General features: G+C 40.4%; 1 protein-coding gene across 3 annotated transcripts in view; it reads left to right on the forward strand.

Moving 5' to 3' along the window:
• The window catches only part of adamts14 (ADAM metallopeptidase with thrombospondin type 1 motif 14), a 113,067-nt gene extending 88,492 nt beyond the window's left edge, over window positions 1-24,575 (forward strand). For 2 of the 3 annotated variants that reach the window (XM_062976221.1, XM_062976222.1), the window contains exons 17-22: window positions 110-275; window positions 2,893-3,025; window positions 5,993-6,200; window positions 7,466-7,595; window positions 12,385-12,489; window positions 15,871-24,575. In XM_062976221.1, the coding sequence (XP_062832291.1) occupies window positions 110-275; window positions 2,893-3,025; window positions 5,993-6,200; window positions 7,466-7,595; window positions 12,385-12,489; window positions 15,871-16,484 (1,356 nt within the window). In that variant the 3' untranslated portion in view covers window positions 16,485-24,575. Of the gene's footprint in view, window positions 1-109; window positions 276-2,892; window positions 3,026-5,992; window positions 6,201-7,465; window positions 7,596-12,384; window positions 13,160-15,870 lie in introns of those variants that run through there. The other variant, XM_062976223.1, reaches the window with a different exon arrangement.
• The last annotated feature ends 1,050 nt before the right edge of the window (window positions 24,576-25,625 follow it).

The raw sequence follows: 25,625 nt of genomic DNA on the forward strand, positions 1-25,625 counted from the left end.
CTAAGCAAAGGATTACAGCTTTAGACATCTGTACAGAGCAATGCCTGTGAGCACATTCCTGCAGATTTGTATATAAATTGACAGTTCCTCTCCTTTCCTTTGATTCCAGGTTACTCCACAAGAAGATGATTCCAAGAGCAGCTTGATGTATAAGTACATCATCCACGAAGATCTCCTTCCTGTCATTGGAAACAACAATGTCCTGCTTGAAGAAATGGACACTTATGAGTGGGCCCTTAAGAGCTGGTCTCAGTGCTCCAAAGCTTGTGGAGGAGGTATATTTCTATTCCTATACACACTTCTAGAAGCATTCTCAGCAGGTGGAGTGATCTGAGTACACATCACACTGGCTCACCAATGTATGCACATCATATTTGATCACACTGGTGAAGGCATGAAGTGGCTCTCTTGACAACCAGTGTATTTGCAGTGATGCAAAGAGAAGAGTTTATCCCAGTGCAGTTCAAACATAATTGGAAGTCATCACTTGATTCTCCTTCTTATACAGTCTATGGGCCCTTCCACACAGCCATATAACCCAGAATATCAAGGCAGAAAATCTACTTTGAACTGGGTTATCTGAGTCCACACTGCTATATATTCCAGTTCAAATCAGATAATCTGTGATTTTATTCAGCTGTGTGGAAGGGGTCTAAGACTGTGTGAAACAACCCTTAGGCCCCTTCTACACTGCCATATAATCCAGATTGTCAAAGCAGATAATCCCCATCAACCTCATGTAACTCCAGTTCACAAGGCTGTTTTTTTTAGCCTCTATGGCCCCATCTGCCCTGCCATACAATGCGGTTTGAAACTGTAATATATGGCGGTGTAAATGGGGCATATCTTAGGAGAAGCTCTCTCTATGTCCTTCTTTGGAGCAGAAAGGGGTTTTTCTTTTTCCAGAGGCCCCCAAGAGACCATTTGAGTAAAATAGCTTATTTCTTACTGCAGCATTAATGGTAGTGTCTAGGGGCCCTTTCACACAGTTATATAACCCAGAATATCAAGGCAGAAAATCCCACAATATCTTCTTTGAACTGGGTTATCTGAGTACACACTGCCATATATTCCAGTTCAAAGCAGATAGTGTGGGATTTTATTCGGCTGTGTGGAAGGGGCCTAGAACGTAAGAATTAACGCCTAGAAAACTGCACTAAATCTATAGCTTAACAGTTAATTAACTAGATGTTTTAAAAGTCCTAAGCAAAATACTCCCATGTCAGTTGTGGCATAAAGGGAATTTTCATAGCACCAGGAATGGGACCATGTTTTAGATTTGTTAATAATGACTATGGTGGGATAGCTTTTTTGTGTCTTGTCAGAGAGAAAAGAGAAAGCAGTCATGTTTATAAGGTGCTTTTAAGATAAAATGAGTGCACACTTTAGGTGCAGTTGTGGTTCTTCATGGTATCGAGCAAATTAAATAATAAATATTGAGCCAATTAGTGCATGCATATGTCCAGAGCAGTTTAAATAAACAAAGTAGTTTTTGAAAAGCTAAGTCAGAACTTGCTGACTCAAGTCTGCGTTGTAGCAATGTAAGCGCTGTTTCCAGGGATATGCCCTGGTGACAGCTGATTAAATCCCCAGCTTACGTTCCAAATTGTGTCCACGACTGGGTTGCGTTTGCTGGAAAGGAATGTACCTCATTAAAGTGGTACTCTCTTCTTGCCCATCTCATTGTTTCTCTGAGCAGGCACTGTGTTAGGAACTAGAGCTTGGAGAAGTTACTTTTTCAAGTGACAACTTTCAGAATCTCCTAGTTATTATATCCACATTTTTTTTCTCAAGTTTAACTAGGAATTGTGCTTCAGCTTTAGAATGACTCTGATAACAGCACAGATTGGATTGTTTTGTTGTGTATGAATTTTGTTCACAGTGATTGCTCTAGGAGGTTTTTAAAGTGAAAGATAATAACAATAACAATAACAATTTATTTGTATTCCACCCGAGGGGACTCAGGGCGGATTCCGACATACACAAACACAAATGTAAAAATTCAATGCCTAGAAACAACAAAACACAAATAAAGATAAAGGCTTCCCCTTCCGGCTCTGAGGGGTGGTGCTCATATCTGGCTCTGGCAGGTGGTGCTCATCTCCACTTCTAAGCCAAAGAGCCTGCATTGTCCGTAGACAACTACTAGGTCATGTGGCTGGCATGTCTGCTTGGAGCACTGTTTACCTTCCTGCCAAGGTGGTATTTATTGATCTAATCGTGTTTTTTGAAATACTGCAGCTTCCTCCATTGTTGAAGAGCTATTTTTGTGTGTGATAGGAAAATCTATATGCATCTGATAAGCAACTATATATTTAAAAAGGCCATAGAGTGATGTGGGGAAGTTTTGAATGGATTGGCAAGAGCCAGCCTTCCATGGTGTGATGAGTCAAAGCGCAGTATTATCAAATCATAAGCAGCGTAATAATCAGGTGTATGAGGAGAGCATGCATCCCATCTCAATACAGTATGCATCCAGTCCTGAAAAAATATGGGATGCAGACTGATATAAACTGATTATAGCTCAATGTGATAAGGTCCTGAGTCAATGTAACTTCTATAGAGAAAACAGAACTTGAAAAAGTACTGTTCACAGCTCCCTGAACTCCCCATTTAGCCTCCTGTGAGTTACAGTGCAAAAACGTATGCTTTCTAAGCTCAAGACAGGAAGTACATTTACTGTTTAGACTTTTATACAGTCTACTGCTGTGCTGTGTTTAGTGCTGCCAAGTAACAACAATACGTTGTATTCTTTTATGCATCTCCTATGTAGCCAAAACTGAGTATGATCTGCCAAATTCACTGATTGCACCAAATCACACATTACATAAAAAACCTACAATGGTGGATGGTGAAGAGTTGGCAGCATCAGTAGCTGTTTTTGTTTTGCAGGAATACAGTACACAAAATATGGCTGCCGCAGGAAAAGTGATAACCGAATGGTACATCGGAATTTCTGTGATAATGGAAAGAAACCAAAGCCAATCCGCAGGAGATGTAACATGCAAGAATGCTCTCAACCAATGTGAGTGCTTCTCCCTTTCTAACAGCATCCACCAGCTCTTTTTGAAATAAATAATTAGGGTCAGCCTGATTAGTACTTGGATGGGAGACTTTCAATGATTCTAAGGGCCCTTCCACATAGCCATATAACCCAGAATATCAAGGCAGATAATCCACAATATCTGCTTTGAACTGGATTATCTGAGTCCACACTGCCATATAATCCAGTTCAATGTGGATTTTATACAGCTGTGTGGAAGGGGCCTTGGGTGCAATTCAGAGGAAAGACCTGGCCAAACTTTCTGTGAGTGTTCCCTGCCTAGAAAAACCCTATGAAATTCATGAAACTGACTATAAGTCAACAGGCAATTTGGAGTGGCCTTTTCAGATTGAGGTATTGCAGGGGAAGATTTAAGATACTGGGTGAGGCCTAAAATTCCATTCATTGTTACATTCAGGATTAAATTATTAAAAAGCCCAGTGTACCTTAAGAATACTTTTGTTGTTTTAGATTTTTAAAAACACCCCTTAAAATTCTTTTATCGGTGTGCTTTTTGTTTGCACTGTAATCAAGGGAAATCACTTGTCCATTCCTTTTAAAAAACAAAATAAAACTAATAGCTTTCCATTAATCTGAAAGTTTATAGAAGATACAGTACAATGAGAAAGGGTGGGGCAGACAAATTAACAACAGAACAAAGTATTCTTCATTGTCATTGCAAAACAGTAAAGTACAATAGTTTGCATTGTCCTGGGCTCAATTTATTCAACAGTTTTTGAGATGAAAAAAAAGTTAATTCCTGGTGGTACATTGATCTTGTGAACTGTTCATATATAATAAAACTGCAAACTTTCAGTTCCAAAAAATAGAAAATATTAATATATTTTTGAATATTGAAAGGAAAAGCCTGTGCTTGGTTGCCATTGAGCCTTGAAAACGGTCATGTTAAGCCAAAGAAACCCACATTGTTGTTCACAACAGAAGATAGCCCTGTGAGAAGCAAAATCATTTTCTATTAAAAGTCACAATTATGCCTTTAAGTATGTGCTCCAGCTAAGGATATATTACTGGTAGTGGTAATGAAGGGACCTTGGGCCAGAAGATAGTAAACTTTTGCCTATGTGGCTTTGCCTCTGCATATGCCCCTCCCTTCCTGTGAGCTGGTGCCTTTCTCCAGAAAGTTCTAAGGAGAGAAAAGAGCTCAGAGTAAACAAGTTAGGTCATTGGTATCACTTGTGCCAAAGTAGGTGTGGAAGGCGAGAAAGACCCTCAGCCATTGGTCAAGTTTAGATAAGCCGAGATATATATTCTTTGTTTACTACACCACGCTTCGCAACAGCCATTTGCATGGTACGGACCCATTGAAGTGGGTGAGTACGGCTGTTCTGCCTTATCATAGCTGTGATAATAAAACTTTGTTTTTTGCATCTCTCATGAGACTGGGTTTTCTGCCTGATTTCCCTCCTGAGCCAGGACCCTTTGAAGGTAATTGTCTTACAGTAAGAACAAAAGTGCCAGCAAGATCCAAAAATAGAGTAAACATAGCCCACATTTTGAAATCCTCTCCATTTGTGGATAGCCAGAGATACTGTACCTGTAATCACGGTCTTGCTGTCGTGATTTGCAAACTCGATTTTTAAACTTTGTGATTTGTAAACCAGTTCTCATTGAGGTTATAAATCGGTGATGGGGTTATATTTCAGTGTGGGTAGAATATTCTATTTCATACCTAAAACCAAACATAAAATGCTGTTTATAGAAGAATATCATGTCAAGTAGAAAGCTAGACTAGAACATTTCTACTTGAAATCAAGTTTACTTGATTTATTGTATGGAGCTTGTATCTGTGCAATCTGAGGCCCCTTCTACACTGTCATATAATCCAATTAAAATCAGATAATCTGGATTTTATATGGCCGTGTAAAGGGGCCTAAGTATGAGTGTATATACTGTATTAACTCAAATCTAATGCTTACCTTTTTTGGCTAAATGACCATGCCAAAATCGGGGTGCACATTAGATTCGTGTGATATGGTAATCTTAGTGCTGAGCCAAAGCAAAGGGGGAAGATGCTTCAATAGCTGCACTTGGAGCTCCTCTTTGAGGGAGCACCATCTCTAAATGGCCATGATGCAATGCTATGCAATCCTGAGATTTGTAGTTGGTGAAGCATTGACATTCTTTGGCAGAGAAGGCTCAAGGCCTTGTAAAACTGTAACCCCCAAGACTCCATAGCATTGAACCAAGGCAGTTAAAGTGGATTCATTCGACAATAGGGATGCATCCCAAGGTTTTCCCCCCCTCTTCCGGAAGCTGTACTGTTCTAACACTTTTGTTTTTAAAGAAATAATTCTAAGCAGACAACAACTGTAATGGATAAATTACAATGAGTGTACTTTTTGCCACTGCACATTACATTCGGCAGCATTATTTATTTATTTTTGGTTTCAGGGCTTTGAAAATTGAGATGTGTGTTAGATTCAACAGTGCATTAGACTTGAATAATATACCTGTCTTTTGTCCTTCTTTCCTTCCTTCTTTCCAAAACGAGATGAGGCAGTGTGATATAGTGGTTTTGAGTGTTGTGCTAGGATTCTAGGGCCCCTTCCATACAACTGTATACAATCCAAATTAAACTGGAATATATGACAATGTGGACTCAGATAACCCCGTTCAAAGTAGATATTGTGGATTATCTGCATTGATATTCTGGGTTATATGGCTGTGTGGAAGGGCCCTACGAGACCAGGTTTTGAATTCCATTCAGCCATGACTTTAGACAAGTGACTTTAGACAAGTCACACTCTTTCAGCATCATAGAAAAACAATGGTGTCCAACCACCTCAGAACAAATTCTGCTAGACAACCCTTATGATGGGTTTGCCTTAAGGTTACTCTAAGACTTGCAGGCACCCATTGACAAACAAGCAATGAGTCCAGTGACTCTCTTCCTCTTGCCAATGCAGCCGTTTTCTGTTTTCTGGGCAGCTGGGGAGCAGAAGAATGGGGAACCTGCAGTAAGTCCTGTGGCAAGCTGGGAGTCCAGGTCAGAGTGGTACAGTGCATCCAGCATCTACACAATGGCACAAACCGGACAGTACACACAAAGTACTGCACAGGAGATAAACCGGATACCCGTCGGCCTTGCAGTCGCATCCCTTGCCCTGCCCAGTGGAGGACAGGTGCCTGGTCTCAGGTAAGATGGCATTACCAAGCAGTACCAAGCAGTTTTTTTTTCATATTGGCCACTCTTAAATATTTTGAAACTCTACAGAAAGTAATAAAAGAACATTTGTTCTCCCGTTTTCTAGCCACCATTTAATCTCAACAGCTCAGACATATGCTCTAAAACAAATCAAAGTAATCTACCAGCATTTGCTGCTGAGGAAAACATTAGTTAAATAATTTTCAGACCATATATGGCATTAATACAAGTTGTATTGTTGGTATTCTTTGGAAATGCTTGGGTAAGAATCAAGACAAGATATATACAGCAATGAATAAATATTTTTTTAACCCATACTTGGACATATTTAAAAGCAGTTGCAATATCAAAGAAGATTCTTTATAGACCAAAATGATAAAAGCTAACCTAAAGCCAGCACTAGTGTTATATGGAAACTTTGATGTGAGAATGGTATTGGAAGGATTAATGTGCTGTCTACTAACAAATGACTTGTGATTTAAATCTGGCATTTTAAGACACCTTTGAACTGCTTGCGAGATATTATTCAAATCCATAACATTGGTGCTGCTGATCATTTTAGACTCTAGGTTTTGACTGGTCTAGCTAGCCCTGGTCTCAAAGAGGTTTTCATAAGAATTTCAAATAAGAATACTAGGTTAGTATTCCTCCACACTCATATGGTATCAACTGTGTTTGTGGAAAACAACAGGTAGGCCAAAGAGATGAATTTAATTGCAGATAGAAATAATTACATACCAGTAGATGTGCATTTTGCTAGTACAAATTACTTAATAATAATAATAATAATAATAAAAATAATAATAATAATTTTATTTTTATACCCCGCCCCATCTCCCCGAAGGGACTCAGGGCGGCTTACATGGGGCCAAGCCCAGGCAACAGACAATATAAAAACACAACAATGAGACAAATCAATCAACAATGAAACAAGTTATAAAACAATTAAGGTCACTTCTCAAACAGAAGCTGCTTCTTTATTAATTATCTTTTAGAAAGGATATTGTATTGGTAGTTACTTACTCATTCCAGTACACCTGTTGAAATCACAGTTGTACGCCTGAATCACAAAACTATGTGCAGAACAACTGCTTTACACACTGTTGCAATTACATGTACGTTCATGGATTCCCCTTGCTGAATGGGTTGCCTCATTTCATATGATCTCACATGGATTGCATTTTATTAGCATCAACTCTTCTTTCCTCAACCCTAATGACTCTTTTCTTTCTCTCCCTCTTCTTCCTCGGTGGCAGTGCTCTGTCAGCTGTGGAGAAGGCATCCAGCAGCGTCAGGTAGTCTGTAAATCCAGTGACAACAGCATTGGACAATGTGAGAGCAACAAGCCAGAGACTATCCAGGTTTGCAAATCAATAGCATGCCCAGGTGAGAAGCTGGCATTGTAGAAGGAATTGTATAACCATGTATATACATAAGCAATATGAATAATATGATGGCTGTATTTAAAACAAAGCACAATCATAGTGATGTCTTGATCTATATCTATAGGCCACAAGAGTTTCAGTGCTAATTTTTGTGACTCCCCAAAGGTCATTTTTAAAAAATTGTTTCCAAATGCCTTATGGCAGTGGTTCTCAACCTGTGGGCCCCCAGAAGTTTTGGCCTTCAACTTCCAAAAATCCTAACAGCTTGTAAAGTAGCTGGGATTTCTGGGAGTTGTAGGTTAAAACACCGGCCAAAACACCTGGGGACCCACAGGTTGGGAACCACTGCCTTAAGGGGTCATGGAGGTAATTTTTTTTGCCATATTTTTAATTCTTGGAGAGGCTTTTTTCCCCCAAAAGGAAGTGAGTAGAAGTTATGTTGATTCTTATTCTTTTGAACCTAAAATTATCCAGCATCCTCATCTCCCTCCAAAAACCCAAGGTAAAAATGCCCCATTTCCTCTAGAGGACTTTTGGGGACAAACAGAGGGCACTTCCAGACAGCACCAAATCTCAGGTTTTAGGGGCAAAAAAACCCAGTGCCTGAGAAGAGGTCCAAAAGGTCTGTTGGTCCCAGGATTTCTGCCTCCGTCGTCCACACTTGCTGCTTTGTCTTGGGATTTGCAGTCCCCAAGATGGCTGCTGCAGGACGTCCGCCGGAAATGTTGGCATTTTGTTTTAAACTTAAGATACGAATATGCAAATTATTGTATAAATTCAATTCCTGGGTTGTAGAGGTTGTGTGGTCATCTATGCAGACAAATTTGGCCATGTATTTGTGTCTGGGAACCACGGGGTGCTGTTTCTGGGTTATACACGTCTGTTCCTCATTGCTGTTATAGTAGAGTCTCGCTCATCCAACAAAAACGGGCCGGCAGAAAATTGGACAAGTAAAAATGTTGGATAATAAGGAGGGATTAAGGAAAAGCCTATTAAACATCAAATTACATTATGATTTTACAAATTAAGTACCAAAACATCACATTTTACAACAAATTGACAGAAAAAAGCAGTTCAATACATTGATGGTAACATTACGTAGTAATTACTTTATTTACAAATTTAGCACCAAAACATCGCAATGTATGTATTGAAAACATTGACTACAAAAACACTGACTACTAAAAAAATTGACTCCAAATAAAGATTGAATTGCATAAAATGAACTTACATTAACAACATTGTTGGAAGTTCAATCCATAAAAAGTTCAGTCCTGTGAAGATTTTTAAAAATCTATAATCCTTGCCTGCCTAGAGAAATAGCTGTGGATCCGGGCGTGAGACAGACTGCATTGGATAATACAGAAGGTTGGATGAGCGAAGGTTGGATAAGTGAGACGCTACTATATTGTGAAAAGATGTAGGATGTTGACTAGAGGGTGAAAAATTTGTCCTGGCAGGAGGAACTTTGTCATCATGATACCCCTCCTGCAATGAGAAAACGTTTGTCATTTACTATACTTTACTCATGTTGTTAGCATACACCCAGTGAGAAACTGACATATTATAATCCAGCAACATCCCCCTGTTCTTCCCTGGCACAACTACAGCATGATACCTGTCTGGACAGATGGCCATACAACAAGGTCTGAATGATTATACTAATAATGGCATTTTGTTCCTGGAATTAAGGTGTGTGTTCCTGTTTCGTTGTGTAGTTCTTACTCTGAAAGTACTTGTTGCACCCCAGGAACTTCATTTTTCTGCCACAAACTTCATTAAACAGGTGAAGGATGAAGTGCCTCTTACCAGGACAAAGTTTTCACCTTCTACTCAACTATCAACTTCTTTTTAGCATACAACCAATCATGAACCGGCATCGAAAACCCAGGAACAAACCTAGATTAAAAAATCCGTTTTCTGAGTGTAGGGACATACAGACATTCAAAAATGCACATTTTTGGTCCAGAACTGGGATATTCCTACAACAGAAAATGTGGTTTTTGCCATTTGTAGCAATCGCGCCCATGCTTTCAGGGGATGGTATTTAGACACCCTCCATTTTGACATGGGAGCTCCTGGGATAAAGGTACTATCTGGACGGACCTATAATTGTTAGTTGTTCATGCTTTAGTTTAAAGAAATACAGGAATATTGTATTCCTCATGTTTGCTCTTGGTTTCTGACACTTCAAATATTCTTCTAGATGAACATTTGTCCTTTGAAATATGGTGGTAATGTTTTTTTTCCAATATAAGTTAATCTATGATGACTTTTGAACCTGCTCTTACTCTTTCCCACCACTACATCTGATAGGTAATGTATGGGTTAAAATGTTCTGAGGTCAGCAGAATGAAATCTTCAAAACATTCCAGAGGCTTAGCCCTGCTAGTTTGCTAGAGCACACAGACAGAATGAGTCAGTGGCACCTTAAAGGCTAACTGATTTACTGTGGCATAAGCAGTTGTAGACTACACACCGGTGTTAGGTCACCAAATGTTTCTTTCTCTCATAATATCAAAAGTTATCCCAACCAAAGCTAAATGTCAAGAGGCTTAGGATACATGAAAGGAAGTACTTTTCCTAGGCAGTGCACAGTTCAAATTCTCTTTTTTCGATAGAGTTACAAGCTGGGTCGATACAGGAAACGCTGTGGATATAGCGTACCTGGATTTCAGTAAGGCCTTCGACAAAGTCCCCCATGACCTTCTGGCAAACAAACTAGTAAAATGTGGGCTACAGTTAGGTGGATCTGTAATTGGCTAAGTGAACAAATCCAAAGGGTGCTCACCAATGCTTCCTCTTCATCCTGGAAAGAAGTCACGAGTGGAGTGCTGCAAGGTTCTATCCTGGGCCTGGTTCTGTTTTACATCTTTATGAATGACTTAGATGAAGGGCTAGAAGGCATAAGGAGGAGGGAGCAAGCTTGTTTTCTGCTGCCCTGGAGACTAGGACACGGAACAATGGCTTTTAAACTACAGGAAAGGAGATTTCACCTGAACATCAGGAAGAACTTCCTCACTGTGAGAGCTGTTCGGCAGTGGAACTCTTTCCCACGGGCTGTGGTGGAGGCTCCTTCTTTGGAGGCTTTGAAGCAGAGGCTGGATAGTCATCTGTTGGGGGTGCCTTGAATGAGATTTCCTGCTTCTTGGCAGGGTGTTGGACTGGATGGCCCATGTTTCCAACTCTATGATTTTATTCTATGATTCTATGATTCTTTGTGGTGGCCACCAAGTTTTGGATGGTTTTAAAGGGGAATTTGACTGTATTCATGGAAAACAAGTGGTCACTAGTCCCAATGGTTACAAATTCCCAACTGGGACTGCCAGTTTCTGGGGAATGCAAGCAAGAGGATGCTATTGAACTCATACTCTATTTGTGGACTTCCCATAGACCAGGCTTGTCCAACATGGTGCCCGTGAGCCCAAGGTGCCTATGAATGTGGCCTGTAATCATCATCATCATCATCAACATCTTTATTTGTACCCTGCCTCATCTCCCCAAGGGACTCAGGGCATCTCACAACAGGAATATATACAGTCCAGTACATAAATATAAAATAAGCAGATAATACATAAAATCAATATAAAAACAAACAAGATAAGCCAAAACACAAGTAAACAAAATTAACAATAAGAATTATAAAACATTAGTTAACAAAAATCATAGCCTTAAAACATTATGGGCTTTTGGTAACTCGATTGTTCAGTTCTCAAAGGTGAACTTTGTAGACAATAATGGAATAGAGTGAAATAATCAAGAGTATGTTACATCTACAAATATTGGAGTATTATCCATAATTCGCATTATAATTGCAACCAGTTCAGCTGGAAGACCTGCTTGACAATTTTAAAAGACCTTCTGAATGAGGCCATGTATAATTAGGATTATTATGCAAGGACTTCTTCTTTGCTATAATGAACATTATTTTTTGCTTATCATTTATCATTAGTGTTTGCCTATTTTATGTGTGGTGCAAGATGATTCTTCTTTTAATGTGGTCCAGGAAAGCCAAAACATTTGGGCACCTTGTCATGGACAAAGGATTGACCATTTTGGTATGAACCATGCTGAACTTGGGTCATACAAACCGGACCAGTCCTGAGGTTCTTATCTGCAATGGGATAATGGGTAGGCTATTCTATCTATCCAATTCTCCAATGGCAGGCAACTTGGCCACAACTATCATTGCCTAGATCCTGTGTGTGCGTGGGATGAAGAATTATGAGCAGAGATAAGGCCAAAATCAGAAGATGTGGATGCAAATCCTAGGGTGCAGTTTGGAGCTTCCATGCTGCTCTGTTTCATGAATGCAGACTATAAAAGGAAAGAGCAGGGAGAAGGACAAACCTGGACTACTCTGGGCAGTTGGTTTGGATTTGTAGAGGTCAATAGTGTAGCTTTTTAAAACAGAAGAAGAAATGGGAGAAACAAAAGAAATTGAAGCTTCTGACAACCCCATATATTTGGATTCCCTTTGAATAGAAGGAAGGTTTACTTCAAAGGCCAGTGGTGACAACTGTATTGAGGTTTGCGGTTAAAGAGCGACAAAACCCTTTAGTCCTGTGATGACTGACCATAATGCATTGATTACTTTGATATGGAGGTACCTTGAGGTAGGTTTCATTGGTGTAAAATTTTGCAGCAATAAAGCTGGTAGCCTTTAAGGGCCAAACTGCACATTAAAAAAATTCCAGCAGCATTATAGGACTGAGTTATGTTTGCCCTCCAGTGATTTGTCTCATTGTCATGTATCAGACAGTTTGACCTACTTTCCCCTACCATTTCAGGAAAGCTATCAAGTACAAATGGAGATACCGGGGATCATGTGACTCCTAAGGTACAATGGGTGCCTCAGGAAAGTGCCAAAAATCCGGTCAGCAAGATATCATCAAGTAAGCACATTCCTGCATTTGAGCTTCACATTTTGATTAATCACCTGTTTCTCTTGTCTCTCCTTTTTTTTTTTTTTGAAACCTGGTACTGCTCTGGAAAGATCTGCCTCATGAACCATTAGAAATACTGTCAGGTTTTTGTAAAGTTGTGCAGTCATGCTGGTGACTGTCTTTGGGGAGTGGGGAGTGAAGGGAGACATCTGTTAAAGAAAAGAAAAATACCTCTGCCCATAAAGACAACTGAGCTTTGATTTTGCAGGAGGGAAAAGCCCTCCCCCATGATGTTCTTTTTTCCAGTTGTTTAAAACAAATAATGCTAATGGTGTTGTCAGTTTCTTTACATGAGAATCAGGAGTGTATACAAATTGCACAATTATAGCAGTTTAAACCCTTACCATGGCTTCGTCTTACAAAATCCTGGGATTTGTAGTCTGGTGAATCCCTTGCCACCAAATTACAAATCCCAGGAGACAACATGACAGCTAAAGTGATATCAAAGTACTATAATTTTGTAGCTTGGACACATCTCAGACATATATCTGTGGCCACTGAACTTGAATATTGCCCAGCAGCCCTCTTTTTCATGGTTTGCCAGGTTCTTGACAATCCTCAGAAGGTTGCGTGTTTATTGAGTCTCTGATGAACCATCATGCATAATCTGCCTGGGTTGCCAGCTATGCAGGCTGGCTTTCAATTAAAACTATTAAAGAAAAGCAGTTTGTAGAAATATGTAAGACACAGTTAACAGCTATGTGGCTAACTGGCTATTGTTGCCACATAGTCATTTGAGAGTACTTCTAAATATAAATAATCTTGGGAAGAACAGACTGATCTTGCTTAACATGGAATATAGTAACATCGTCCATATTTTTCAATGTACTATATAATATGGAAAGTACCCAGTTTGCCTTAATTCAAAGATGTACAATATTATTCCAGTTCACAAGTGGTTTGTAGCAAATATCAGTCCAAACATGTTACAGTGTAATTCTACTGAGTGTGATGGTACATGCTCTCAGGAAAGTCAGTACAAGATTATAGTCATTGTTTGATAAATGCTTGCAAAATGGAGACCCATAAGACCTTTCTTTAAAAATGCATGCTGGTTTTACAGGAATTTGGCATTCTAAAAGAAACAAAATGACCTTAGATTTTTTTTCCCACTGTATACATGTGTTTTCACTTTCTTTCGGGGTTTTGCTTTGCAATATATGATGGAGTAAACAGTGAGAAAGGGGGTTAATTTCTTCTCATACACTTTCAAAACACTTTAATCCCTGATACCAAACTCAAAAATCCATTCGAAAGCAGTAAGTGAAATCACACTGGAGCATAAGTGTCCACAACTTCATCTAAAATATATAATGGAATTGACAAAAATATTACATTTGTTACAGAACAATGTGTGATATGACATTTTATTGTATTTTTTCAAATTCATTAAAAGCAGCTACAATTCTGAAAAAGGGTTTTTTCATCACAGTCATGTGTACTGGAATGGATTCTGGTGACACCTAGTGTCACTTTGGTTTATTTGCAGGATATGCTATTGCTATTGTATGCTATTTGCTATTGTATGCAGTCTTTGCAGAATGTTTGAACAAATTCCTTTTCCCGAATGCAATTACTAGTCCCAAATAGAGTATCCCTGTTGAATTAATTGCAAAATGATTTTCAAGTGACACACTTAGGCAAATCCCATTAATTCAAAGGGTGCACTCTGGTTGGGACTGGCAGTTAAATTCAGGCCTGAGTAAGCCTGTCTGCCTGTTTTCTTGCTTGTCCACCTGCCTGCCAATTTCTTTCTTTCAGTTGTCTGTACACTTCCATCTCCATTTCTGTTCCTCTCTTTCTCTTCTCATCTAAGGCCCCTTCTACACAGACAGGCTGGATCTACACTGCGCTATATCCTAGGATCTGATCCCAGGTTATCTTCTTATCCCAGATTATCTGGCAGTGTAGACTCATATAATCCAGTTCAAAGCAGACAATCTGGGATCAGATCCTGGGATATAGGCAGTATAGATTCAGCCACAAAGTGACCCTACCATATGGAACTAGGAGTGGAAGTAGCTGGGTATAGGATCACCTCATCCTGTCCTATCGCCTCTGATTATACGACACCATACTACAACCTTCAGTTGGGAACCTTTCAATGACACACCATTTCCAGTCCTGTATTCCTATGTATCCCTTTCTTTATCTCCATTGTAATGCCCTTTGTTAACCCTTTGGCAAGCTATATATCATTTGCATATGTACAAACAGATGACTGGATAATGGGTATGCATGTAACCGAAACTCACAGAGGAAAGATAGAAATAGCACTCTACTTACACATCACTAGTTGTTATTTGCCATCAGATCAGCTTTGACTTGTGGAGACCCTATAAATGAGAAATCTCCGAGTCACTGTTATCAGTAGCCCTGTTCAGGTGCTGAATGCTCAGATCCGTAATTTCCTTGATTGAGTCCATCCACCTATTATGTAGTTTTCCTCTTGTCCTACCGCTTTCTACCTTATCAGGCATTTTTTGCTTTTCCTAATGAGTAAGCACATTACAACACTGACTAACTTATTTAGACCCAGCTGTGTTGTACCCCTTGTTTATAACATGTATAGGTGTGGTCTTTTAGAGTTAGAAATGAGGCTGCCCTTGTTCTAGAACTTATCAGGTTTTTTTTTAAAAAAAGCATTAGAGCACAACATACAAAAGGGAATGAAAAGAAAGAATAAACATGTACAATGTAGCATTGTATTCCAATATCACCACATACCCTCCAATTGTCTCAATTTGGCATTAACTATACTGATTGATTCTCTGCCACACCCCTGTCTTAGCTACTTTTAAAATATTCCAGTTTCTCTCTCTTCTTTCTGTTTTCCTCATCATCCTCAGTTTACTTCCAGTGAGGCAAACTGAATTCAAAGTGAAATATTAATTCCTACTCAATTATTTATTTATTATTATTTATTTACAGTATTTATATTCCGCCTTTCTCACCCTGAAGGGGACTCAGGGCAGATCACAGAACATACATATGCAGCAAACATTCAATGCTAATTTATACACAGCTAGACAGACAATTATACATAGATAAGAGGTATATATATTGGCTTTCCCCATCTTTTCGACATCTTGGAAAGTGTTGTGTTCGATTCCAGCCACGGGGATAGCGGGGTGCTGTTGTTCTATGTCCTTGTTTGTAACTTCCTCCTTTGGACTGAATTGCTGGCATCCTTCTGGGTGTCTCAGCATACCTCCCCCACTTTTTATGAGTGGTACCTATTTATCTAATCTAAGCAGTCGGCCTCCTATCAGACAGAAGGAGACTCCCAAGTCACTTAATAAAACCTCTTTGTATGTTTTCTTCTCACAGAGGAGCCTTGCCTTGGAGACAAGTCCATCTTCTGCCAGATGGAAGTCCTGGCTCGCTACTGCTCCATCCCTGGCTATAACAAACTCTGTTGCGAATCTTGCAGCAAAAAAGTCTCCACCATTCAGCCTCCCAGTAGTGACCAAGGTGCTTCTGAGACTGAGACGCATGGGGGTGCAGTCTTTCCCAGCCCCTTACCACAGCTACAGTTCCACCCCACTATCATGAGTCATTTGCACAGGCTAAAGGGTGCTGCTCTGAAAGAGGCAGAGGTGGCCCATGGCCTGGTAGCCACCCGTGCTGGTTCCACAGCCTGTCAGGCGAAGACTGCTGTCCAGCCTCAGGGCAGCTCCAATAACGGCACTTCCAAAGCTGGTATGCCACGACTTCTACCTCCTCCTCGGCAGGCCATCACAAGATGGAGCGCTGAGGACCCGCAGAGCAGGCCAGTGTTCCCGTGGCTCCTTGCTGCCTTGAACAATCCTGCAGCGGCATCACAAAAAGACAGCAAGCCTCCTCTTCTTGCTCAAGACATGGCAGGACAAAGAAAGGACAACATGATGGAGCCCATAAAGCCAGCTCCCAGTCTCAGGACCTCCTCCCCTGTTGGGACATGAGTGGGAACATCTTTTCCCAGGACTTTTTGTCCCTTCTCTCTTTCTCTTGTCATTCTCCACAGTTTACATCGGTCAGAGCTGCAACGTTCCTGGGCCCCTTTCTGAAACGGAAGGAGAACTCGTCTCAAAGACAACCATGTTCATTTGTTCACAACAACAGCCACAATGTTGTTGTTTGATGGCACTTTTATTTTAAAAAAAAACAGACACAAAGAGTTGCAGCCATCGCCGTTCTGTTGTAAACAAGCTGTCAAGAGCAGCTGAACGCACAGTGCTTGTGTAGCCCACCTTAGATTACCTCAAAGTGTGGCTTGAAGCAGCCGGGCTTTTTCTTCCAGGGTGCTAACAATTATTTATTTTTTTGATCATGCAATAAGTGAGACAAAACAAAGCAACCAATTCTTAACTGGAGGACTTTGGGTCCTTGACCTACACTGAGTCTCCACAGATTCCACCATTTGCTTCTGCTTTTGCTGTTCAGCCATCTAGAGCATGTTGAATTGTGATATGGTGCTGCTTGCTAGTTCTAGTTTGAGTGATGGTGGATGGCGAGCGTGGTGTGTCAGGCCATGTGGACTACAGTTTCTCATATAGGAGAGAAATGAGGAAGGCTAGTTTAGAAAGAAGGTGCCCATGGCTTGGATTAAACCCCTGAGATAGTGAGTTGTGTTGTGTGTCTTGGAAGAACTGTTTGTTTTAATCCCAAAGCCATAACTGAATGTGTCTTGAGCTGTGTATGAGTTAGCAACACCTTCAGGTCTGAAATGAGAAGCTTAATTTCATGGTAGTGATACTTACCAGTCATAAAAGATGAGTATATAGGAGAATAAAATCCAATTTTAATCCCTTCTACACATCCATTTAAATGAATGGGACTCCAGCCCCTTCCACACAGCTGTATAAAATCCACATTTTGAACTGGATTATATGGCAGTGTGGACTCAGATAATCCAGTTCAAAGCAGATATTGTGGATTATCTGCCTTGATATTCTAGGTTATATGGCTGTGTGGAAGGGCCCTTAATCTGATCTCTTCTGGACTTTGTCTGCTGCAGTGGTTGCCTAATAGCAAATGAGCAATACAACAATTTTTTGTTGATCTCAGTTGGCCCTATCAGGAAACAATCACCGAGGGCATCATATTTTGTTAATTATTAACTTTGTTGTTATTATATTGTTGTATTTTAATTGCTAGCAGGCAAGGAAGGATGTTTGCGGGACATTTTGTTTTCTGTGCCAAAATAGCACATCTGGTTTCAGCTTCTATACACTATAGCAATGGGCAAGCTGTTTGCAAAGATCCCTCGGGTAGCCAGATGTTTTAGGTTGGTCCTGGGAGTCAGTATCATGCTGCATTGGAAAAGAGGAGACTTGTAAAATAAACAAAAGAACCAAGGAGAGAAACCCATTTCAAAAAGCTGTAAGGGCCGTACAGAGTGGGCTTCCTGGTTATTTCTCTTAAAAAAAACCATTTAAATAGTGGGGCATATTGTCTTTCACAAGTAACTTCATTTCACATCAGGTTTGAAGACATTTTTTTTTTCATGGCTAAGTTCATTGTTTCCAACTGTGCTCTAGAAGGGATGTAGCACCTTCATTTTAAGAAAAGATGCCCACCACAGAAATTCTGGATAAATTACCTGATTTAGCATAGAGGCCTTTTTAAAGGAGTACACAGGGGCCATTTAAGCCTGGGGCCAGGAACTGACTGAGACCCCTTCTTCACTGCCATATCTACCCTGCCATACAATCCAGTTCAAAGCAGATAATCTGGATTTTATATGACAGTGTAGAAGAGGCCTGAGTGGCAGGCAGTGGCTTTTCAAATCAGCAGCTTTATACTGAGAAAGGGATGTGGCTAAGCACCAGCTGTCAGGAAGAAGAGGCTGCTTGGAATGTATCATTGTCTCCATCACTTTGGACATGAAGAACAGACAAGTCATCAGACCAATTGAGTTGCTATGAGTTTTCCAGGCTGTATGGCTATGTTCCAGAAGCATTCTCTCCTGACATTTAACCCACATCTATTGCAGGCATCCTAGAGATTATGACCTCACAACCTCTGAGGATGCCTGCCATAGATGTGGGAAAAACATCAGGAGAGAATGTTTCTGGAACATGGCCATACAGACCTGAAAAGTCACAGTGACCCAGTGATTCTGGTCATAAAAGCTTTCGACAACATCAGACCAATCTATTGTTAAAGTTCTTTTCTTGACTCCAAACTCCTCATCCAACCCTCTAATCTGCACTTAAGGCCCATCCACACAGTATCTTAATCACAAGAGCTCCTGTTTCAAAATGGGGAGTGGCTAGACAAAATCACTGGAAAACGTATGATTTGCTACAAAGGAGGGAAGCCACGGGATAAAAAGGTTCTCTTTGATCCCATTTCTGGCTGAAATATGCAGGTCTTCTCATGTCTGTGTGATGCTGCATGCCAGAAAACACATGTTTTCCTTCTCTCCCACCTGTGGAAACTGCTCCAGCTGATGTCCATCCCTTTCAAAAAGCCCAAAACAGCTGATCAGCTGATTAGGCTGTCAAACAGATGCACAGCTGATTGACAGGAATCACGAATGGAGAGCCATTAAAACTCTTTGAAACTCTTTATTTTACACTGTATTAAACAGAGGTTTAATATATAATTATGGAAGGGAGAAATCCGGCAGAAGTTTTTTAAAATGTTCACTCTGTTATGCACTGATCTGTGTATGTGCATATGCGACTATTTTTGTATACATTTTATTATGATATGCGCATATGTGCCTATATGGATCAGCGCATATTTTTAAAAAACTTTTGGCAGATGTCCTCTGTTTGCCCTCCATTTTATCCTAAGACACAGAAGGGAGGCCAGTGAGGACAGCAGGGGAAGAAATCCGGGGACCGGCAGTTCAGTGTAGGGACCTGCTCTGAGGTCTTTTGTTTTTTGTCCCTCTTAGAAATCCCACGATTTGGCGCTGTCTGAAAGCTCCCTAAGTCTTTCTCTTTTTTCTATCTCTAGTTTTGGTTTCTTAGGTGATTTATAGTAATCCTCTTTTGTTTCCCTCTCCCTCCTTTAAGCATGTTTACATAATGTAATATCTTCAGGGCATTACTTCTCCTTTCTCAGACTTCAAGTGTATTCTCAGGGATCAGGACAGCTTTATGTAGTGCCCAGTTATCTGCATTGATCTTTATTTTGCAGCTCACTCTGTGCTGTTTTGCTTTTGTCTTGTATGAGAGGGGTTTCCTTTCCTAAAGGCAAAGGTCTTAACATTTTAACATGTAGCAAAAACACACAAGTCAATGTAAAATTGTGGGAAGGCTATTCTTATAGCTTTCTTTTTGGGGGATGAGTGGAGAGATACATTAACAATCTCTGGAAAGTTTAAGAGACTGACTCAGAGAAGGAAAAATGTGTATCTAGAATGCTTTTCTCCACTGAATGGTTATACAGTATATGAATTGTACTTCTTAGATTGCATGTTTTCTTAGAGCTGAGTTGAAAGGCCTGCTGTTGTGAGAAATGAATGCTGTTTCTACCAAATGGAGGGAAAGGAACTCGAGAGAAGAGTAACATCGTAATTCTTCTTGGTCCTCTGTAGAAAAAGTGTAGATTGGAGGAACATTAGGTATATATTTCATGCAAGAAGCCAAAGTTTTGGATGGTTATATTTTAAGTCATTGTGTGAACTTTTGGTACTATTATCATCTAGTGTTCTACACCTTGCCTTTTCTAGTTTGCCTTCCCTTTGATTTTCTTTGAACTATTTCCCGCTCCCTTTTTTCCCTAGACTATTTTTTCCAAACCTCTTCCTTGAAGCTTGCAGTTTCATTTAACACACCGCCATCTAAGATTCTTCCCTTCTCCTTAGACATAGCTTTGTGTCTTTGCTCTGAATAGTTTAACGGACACCACCCAAACTCATTTCATCTTAGGATGAAAACATCTTAACATGTAATAGTCAGAGGTCCATATGCCTATTCTGTCTCTCCATGAGACCTGAATTCCTTCACCAACCTTCTTCACTTATTGTCCTATAAATGCTATGGTATTCCAGTTTTTAACCAGGCTTTGAAACATGTAGCTCAGTTCTACTTTCTTTATTCAGTTTGGGTAGATTGCGATTCTTGGCTGCCCTGCATATACAAATCCCATTAGATTAAGTGGAGGTGGTGTGTTGAAAGCCAATTGGAACCCCACAAGGAATAACATTTTTGAGTTAAGCAGAACAATTTCACCATGCTTTGGATCCTCCTTCAGCTGTTTTAGGCACATTATTTGCTTTTTTCTAACTAATAAGTAAAACAGAAGTTGACTTCCCATTGACTGACCTCCCACAAAAGTAAGAAAAAAATCCCCCATGATCTCTAATGGGCATAATGGACATAATAGTAGAACTTTTTTTAAAAATCTAAAACTTTGGGGAGTGGGGAGGTCTTGTGCTTCCCTCTTCCCGGCAGCTGCCCACCACTGTTTTAAACTATTCAGAGGTGAACTCACAAAAGAAGCTTCCCACAGCCACAGATGGCTATTGTGGACCTTCTAATCAGAATTGGGCTTGAATCCTGTTTCACCTGTTTCATTCGTGGTTTTGTACCATTTCGTCTATTCGGATTGCAGGGTACAGTACAACACCATGGGAACAAATGAAACAGTGAAACGAATGGCAGAGGGGAATGGTAGCCGTTGCCCTCTGCTGATTTTCATCACTTGGCTGTAGGCCCTGGCTCGCAGGGCCTTCAGCCAAGCACTGGGCACTCAATGCTTGTAGGCCCTGCCTGCCGGGCCTATGAGCATTGAGCGCTCACTGTCTCATAGGCCCTTCAAGCTGGCTTGCAGGGCCTGCAGTTGAGCACCGAACACTCAATGCTCATAGTTCCAGCTTGCAGGGCCTAGAGCATCGATCGTTTGATGCTTGCCTATAGGCCCTGAAAGCTGGGCCTACGAGCATTGAGTGCTCAATGGCTCCTAGGCCCTGACTGCCAGGCCTACAGTTGAGCGCTTGACTGTAGGCCCAGCTCGCAGGGCCTGGCACTTTGCCACCCAAGGCCTAAAAATGTTTTGGGGTTTTTTTTGGACCTTGGATGGAAAAGCCCATTTGTATAGGCACCCATTTCCGTCAGCAGCGGACGGAAACAGAAATGTAGCCATATGAATGGAACAAACAGAAATGGTAAGTAATTTCATACAAATGCACAACCCTAGTGGACACTTCTAATTAGTGTCTTCATTGAACATTGAGTTAAAGATTGTCAGATCCCAGGTGCATTACAGCTGATCACCTGCAAAGTGAGTTTCATTGGTCTCTGATCAGATAGAGAGAAACTTCAACCCATTGGCCTGATCCAATCTATAGGAAGCGTCCATCCACTTCTTAGTCTTCTTCCTGCCCTTATTTCTGACCAGTGATCCATGCTTAAGTGAATAAATGGATAGGCTCTGGAAACACTTTGGCCTTGCCCACTGCTATCATGAAATCCCATTGTATTGGCCTGGAATGAATTCAATTCCAGGGCAAAAAAAATGTTTCCACTCATGTTATATAAAGTGTTGATCATGTCACTGTCCAGATATTGGGAGTGAAAGTTCCAGCATTCCTTATCACTGGCTGTGTTGAGTGGGGCTGCTGGCACATGCAGTCCAGCAACATTTGGAGGGCTGCATGATTCTACACCCCTCTCTGTTTTGCCCCTCTGGACTTACTCTGTTGGGAGGGCTGCCTATATCCAAAGTCCCAAATAAAAAGGAATTGAGCTCCACTGAATTGGTGTACTGGTCACTCTTATATGTTCTACTGTAGAAATAAAATTTTTGGGGATGTAAGAGGAGAACATGCCTTTCTGTATTTGAAATCTTGAGATCTTTCACATATGACCTAGATCTGTATGTGATGCAAACCAACCTTTTGTTTGCACCTGTGTCTAGTGGGGGGGGGGAGCACAACCTCACAAATATCCCTTGAAATATTGCTCCAAGAGTCCTCACAACTCCAGCTGGAGAAGAAAGATTAGAACAAGAAGACACCTTTAGCTACTCAATAACAATCAGTTGCCTGGTAGGAGTTTAGGAAAGTTGGATTCCATCAGACAAAGCTTGGAAATGGCACTTCTTGAATCTAAATAATGATCTTGTTCGTTGTGGAATTCTGGAAGATCTAAACTGAAACAACAACTTCTCCAAGCTCTGGTAACAAAGATATACTGTTGTTTTGTATACTTCAATATTACCTAAATGACAAGAGCTCTCCAGAGTTCAGTCAATGAAGTGCTGAGGATTGAGCCTGGGACCTTTGGCATACAAAGCATCTGTTCTATTACTGAGCTATGGCTTATTACCAATCAGTGCTTGGCAAAAGTGCTAGCATCCAATGAATAGATCTTGCTCAATTATGTCACTTCCGTGAGCCATTTTAAGGGAGTATGGAATTGTCAGGTGTTAATATATTGTGCAAAATAGGACAAATTACTTTGTAAGTAATGATTTTAATTTTTAATGTATATATTGTTTTTTCATTCAGCATTCAACAGCTTGCTTGGAAGGAAGTACTGTTGGTCTGGAATGGAGTGACACTTATTATACCATTCCCTGCAGTCATCTTATTAGTGCTTCTGAAAAAGTTCAGTAGTTCAGTTGCCATGGTTGTGAAATGTCTATCATAGAGACAAAGGAGTACATATTTCTTGGGCTGCCATGTCATACAACAGGTTTGTAGGCTGAGGTCTGAGCTGGATTGGGTTATTTCCCAACCCTCAATTCCTAGACAGGAATTTGGAGCCACCCTTTCATAATTTGTGAGATGGGCAACCCACCAAGACTCCCTGTGGAGATAATGCAACCCATCCACTTTCCATTACTTTCTCTATGAACATAGAAAACAGGCAGCTACTTGGTGTTTTGCTGCCTCTCAGTTAGATAATAAAGAATGATAGGAGGCTGGCTTATGCCAAGCAGATTTTGAGATTACTTTTTAAATTTGGTATCAGGTTATGGTGGCATTTCTGACTTCTTTTCTTAATAATAATAATAATAATAATAATAATAATAATAATAATAATAATAATAATTTATTTATATCCCGCCCTTCTCCTCATGGGGACTCAGAGCTGATTACAACATATAAACAAACACAGGCAAAGATTAAATGCCTTTTTACAAATGAAAATACAGTAAAGCACAAATACACAGACAAAGGCAAAGGCTTCTTTAATTTCTGGCTCTGGAGGCGATGCCCATCTCTGCCTCTGCGGAAGGTGCTCTTCATTTCCAAGCTGAGGAGCCTGCGTTGTCGTAGACACCTTCTGGTTGTGTGGCTAGCAAGACTGCTCTTTGCCTTTTCCCACCAAATCAGTACCTATTTATCTACTCACATTTGCATGTTTTTGAACTACTAGCTTGGCAGGAGCTAGGGCTAACAATGGGAGCTCACCCCATCTCGTGGAATTGAACTGCCAACCTTCAGGTCAGCAATTCAGCAGCACAAGGATTTCATCCATTGCGCCACCGCAATGCATTAATCTTAAATGCTTCTCCTCTAGATAAATTATATGGTACTTTCGAAAGATACAGATAATTCCTTGTTCCACAACATTATAGAACGTTAAGTAAAATATACAGCTACCATCAGAGTCAGGTGTATTTAAATAATTATCATCAAGGAAAGGATGTGCATATTACACTGTCAGGATGCAAGGAGTACTTCTGTGCAAAGTATATCTCCCTTTTAAAAGAAACAGGTTTGTTCATATAAATAAATGCTAGTCATTTGCAAAGCCATTTGCAGTTTCGAAAGAGAAAAAGGTGCTTCCTTTGATAGAAAAATATGCAAAAGGATCCATTTTCAATACCTTTCTGAAGAGACTGTGAGTTGGGTTACTATGAGTCTGCCTTTCATTTTGCTCACCATACAACTGGAGGATGTCTTATGATTGTAACAACTTGTATTTAAGATGAGCTAGAATTTAAGCAAACACGTTCAATCCCTTTCTGAGCATGGCAGTCAGACAAATCCAGTCCTTCTTGTGCTGTAACAATGTCAAGTATTGCTATGTATAAGCGTTTTGTATATGTGAAATTTGAAGCTTTTAAAAATATTTATTAACTTTCTTGTCTTTGATTTTTTTCCCCCCTTTATTCTTGAAGCAAGAGGAGGAGGAAGTTAACATTGTAAGAGAAAATTGACTCTGTGTACAGGATTTATGACTTATTTTAAAAAGATGAGAAGTACAAATACACCCTGCTAGTAACTGAAGTTGCAGTTGCAGTTGCTGGGATTTATAGTTCCCCTACAATCAAAGAGCATTCTGAACTCCACCAGCAATGGAATTGAACCAAACTTGGCACACAGAACTCCCATGACCAACAGAAAATATTGGAAGAGTTTGGTGGGCATTGACCTTGAGTTTTGGAGTTGTAGTTCACCTGCATCCAGAGAGCACTGGATGGAACAATGATGGATCTGGACCAAACTTGACATGAATGCTCAATATGCTCAAATGTGAACACTGGTGGAGTTTGGGGAAAATAGGCTTTTGAGAGTGGTAGTTGCTGGGCTGTACCGTTCACCTACAATCAAAGAGTCCCTTGAACCCCACCAATGATAGAATTAGGCCAAAGAACAGGTGGAGAGATCTTCAGCCTTCTCTGCCAAAGGGATCGCCTAAGACCATCAGAAATATGTGTTTTCTGATGGTCTTCGGCAACTCCTCTAAAGCCCCTCATAACCCCTCCCCAGAGGTCCCGACCCCCAGGTTGAGAAATGCTACTCTAGCATGATCAACATCTTCCAAAAGTCACCATAGAATTGCACTGGAGGACCTAGAGATTCCTACAGAAAACATTTTAAAGTTTTAAAACATTTCTTCAGCCTGAGACAGTGGCTTCAGCTTATAAGTCTGGGCCTGACTGTGAAGCTCTAACTGACTGAAGCAATTTAGCTGTTCAGTCTGACCTTATGATTTTTAGCAACTCATCAACTAATAGGATTTCTGGGGACACTCATCAGGCATTGGGTCAGTGACTGACAGGTCAAAATCCCATGGGAGGTACTGTTCTATAACTAAGCACTTGGAAGTCTCCCTGATTGCCAGGAGAGAATTAATTACATGCTTAAATTCCTCTTGTTAAATTCATTGGGGAGCATGAAACTATTTTAA

Source organism: Anolis carolinensis, chromosome 3 (genome assembly GCF_035594765.1).
Source record: "Anolis carolinensis isolate JA03-04 chromosome 3, rAnoCar3.1.pri, whole genome shotgun sequence".
In the NCBI taxonomy this organism is placed as follows: Eukaryota; Metazoa; Chordata; class Lepidosauria; order Squamata; family Dactyloidae; genus Anolis; species Anolis carolinensis.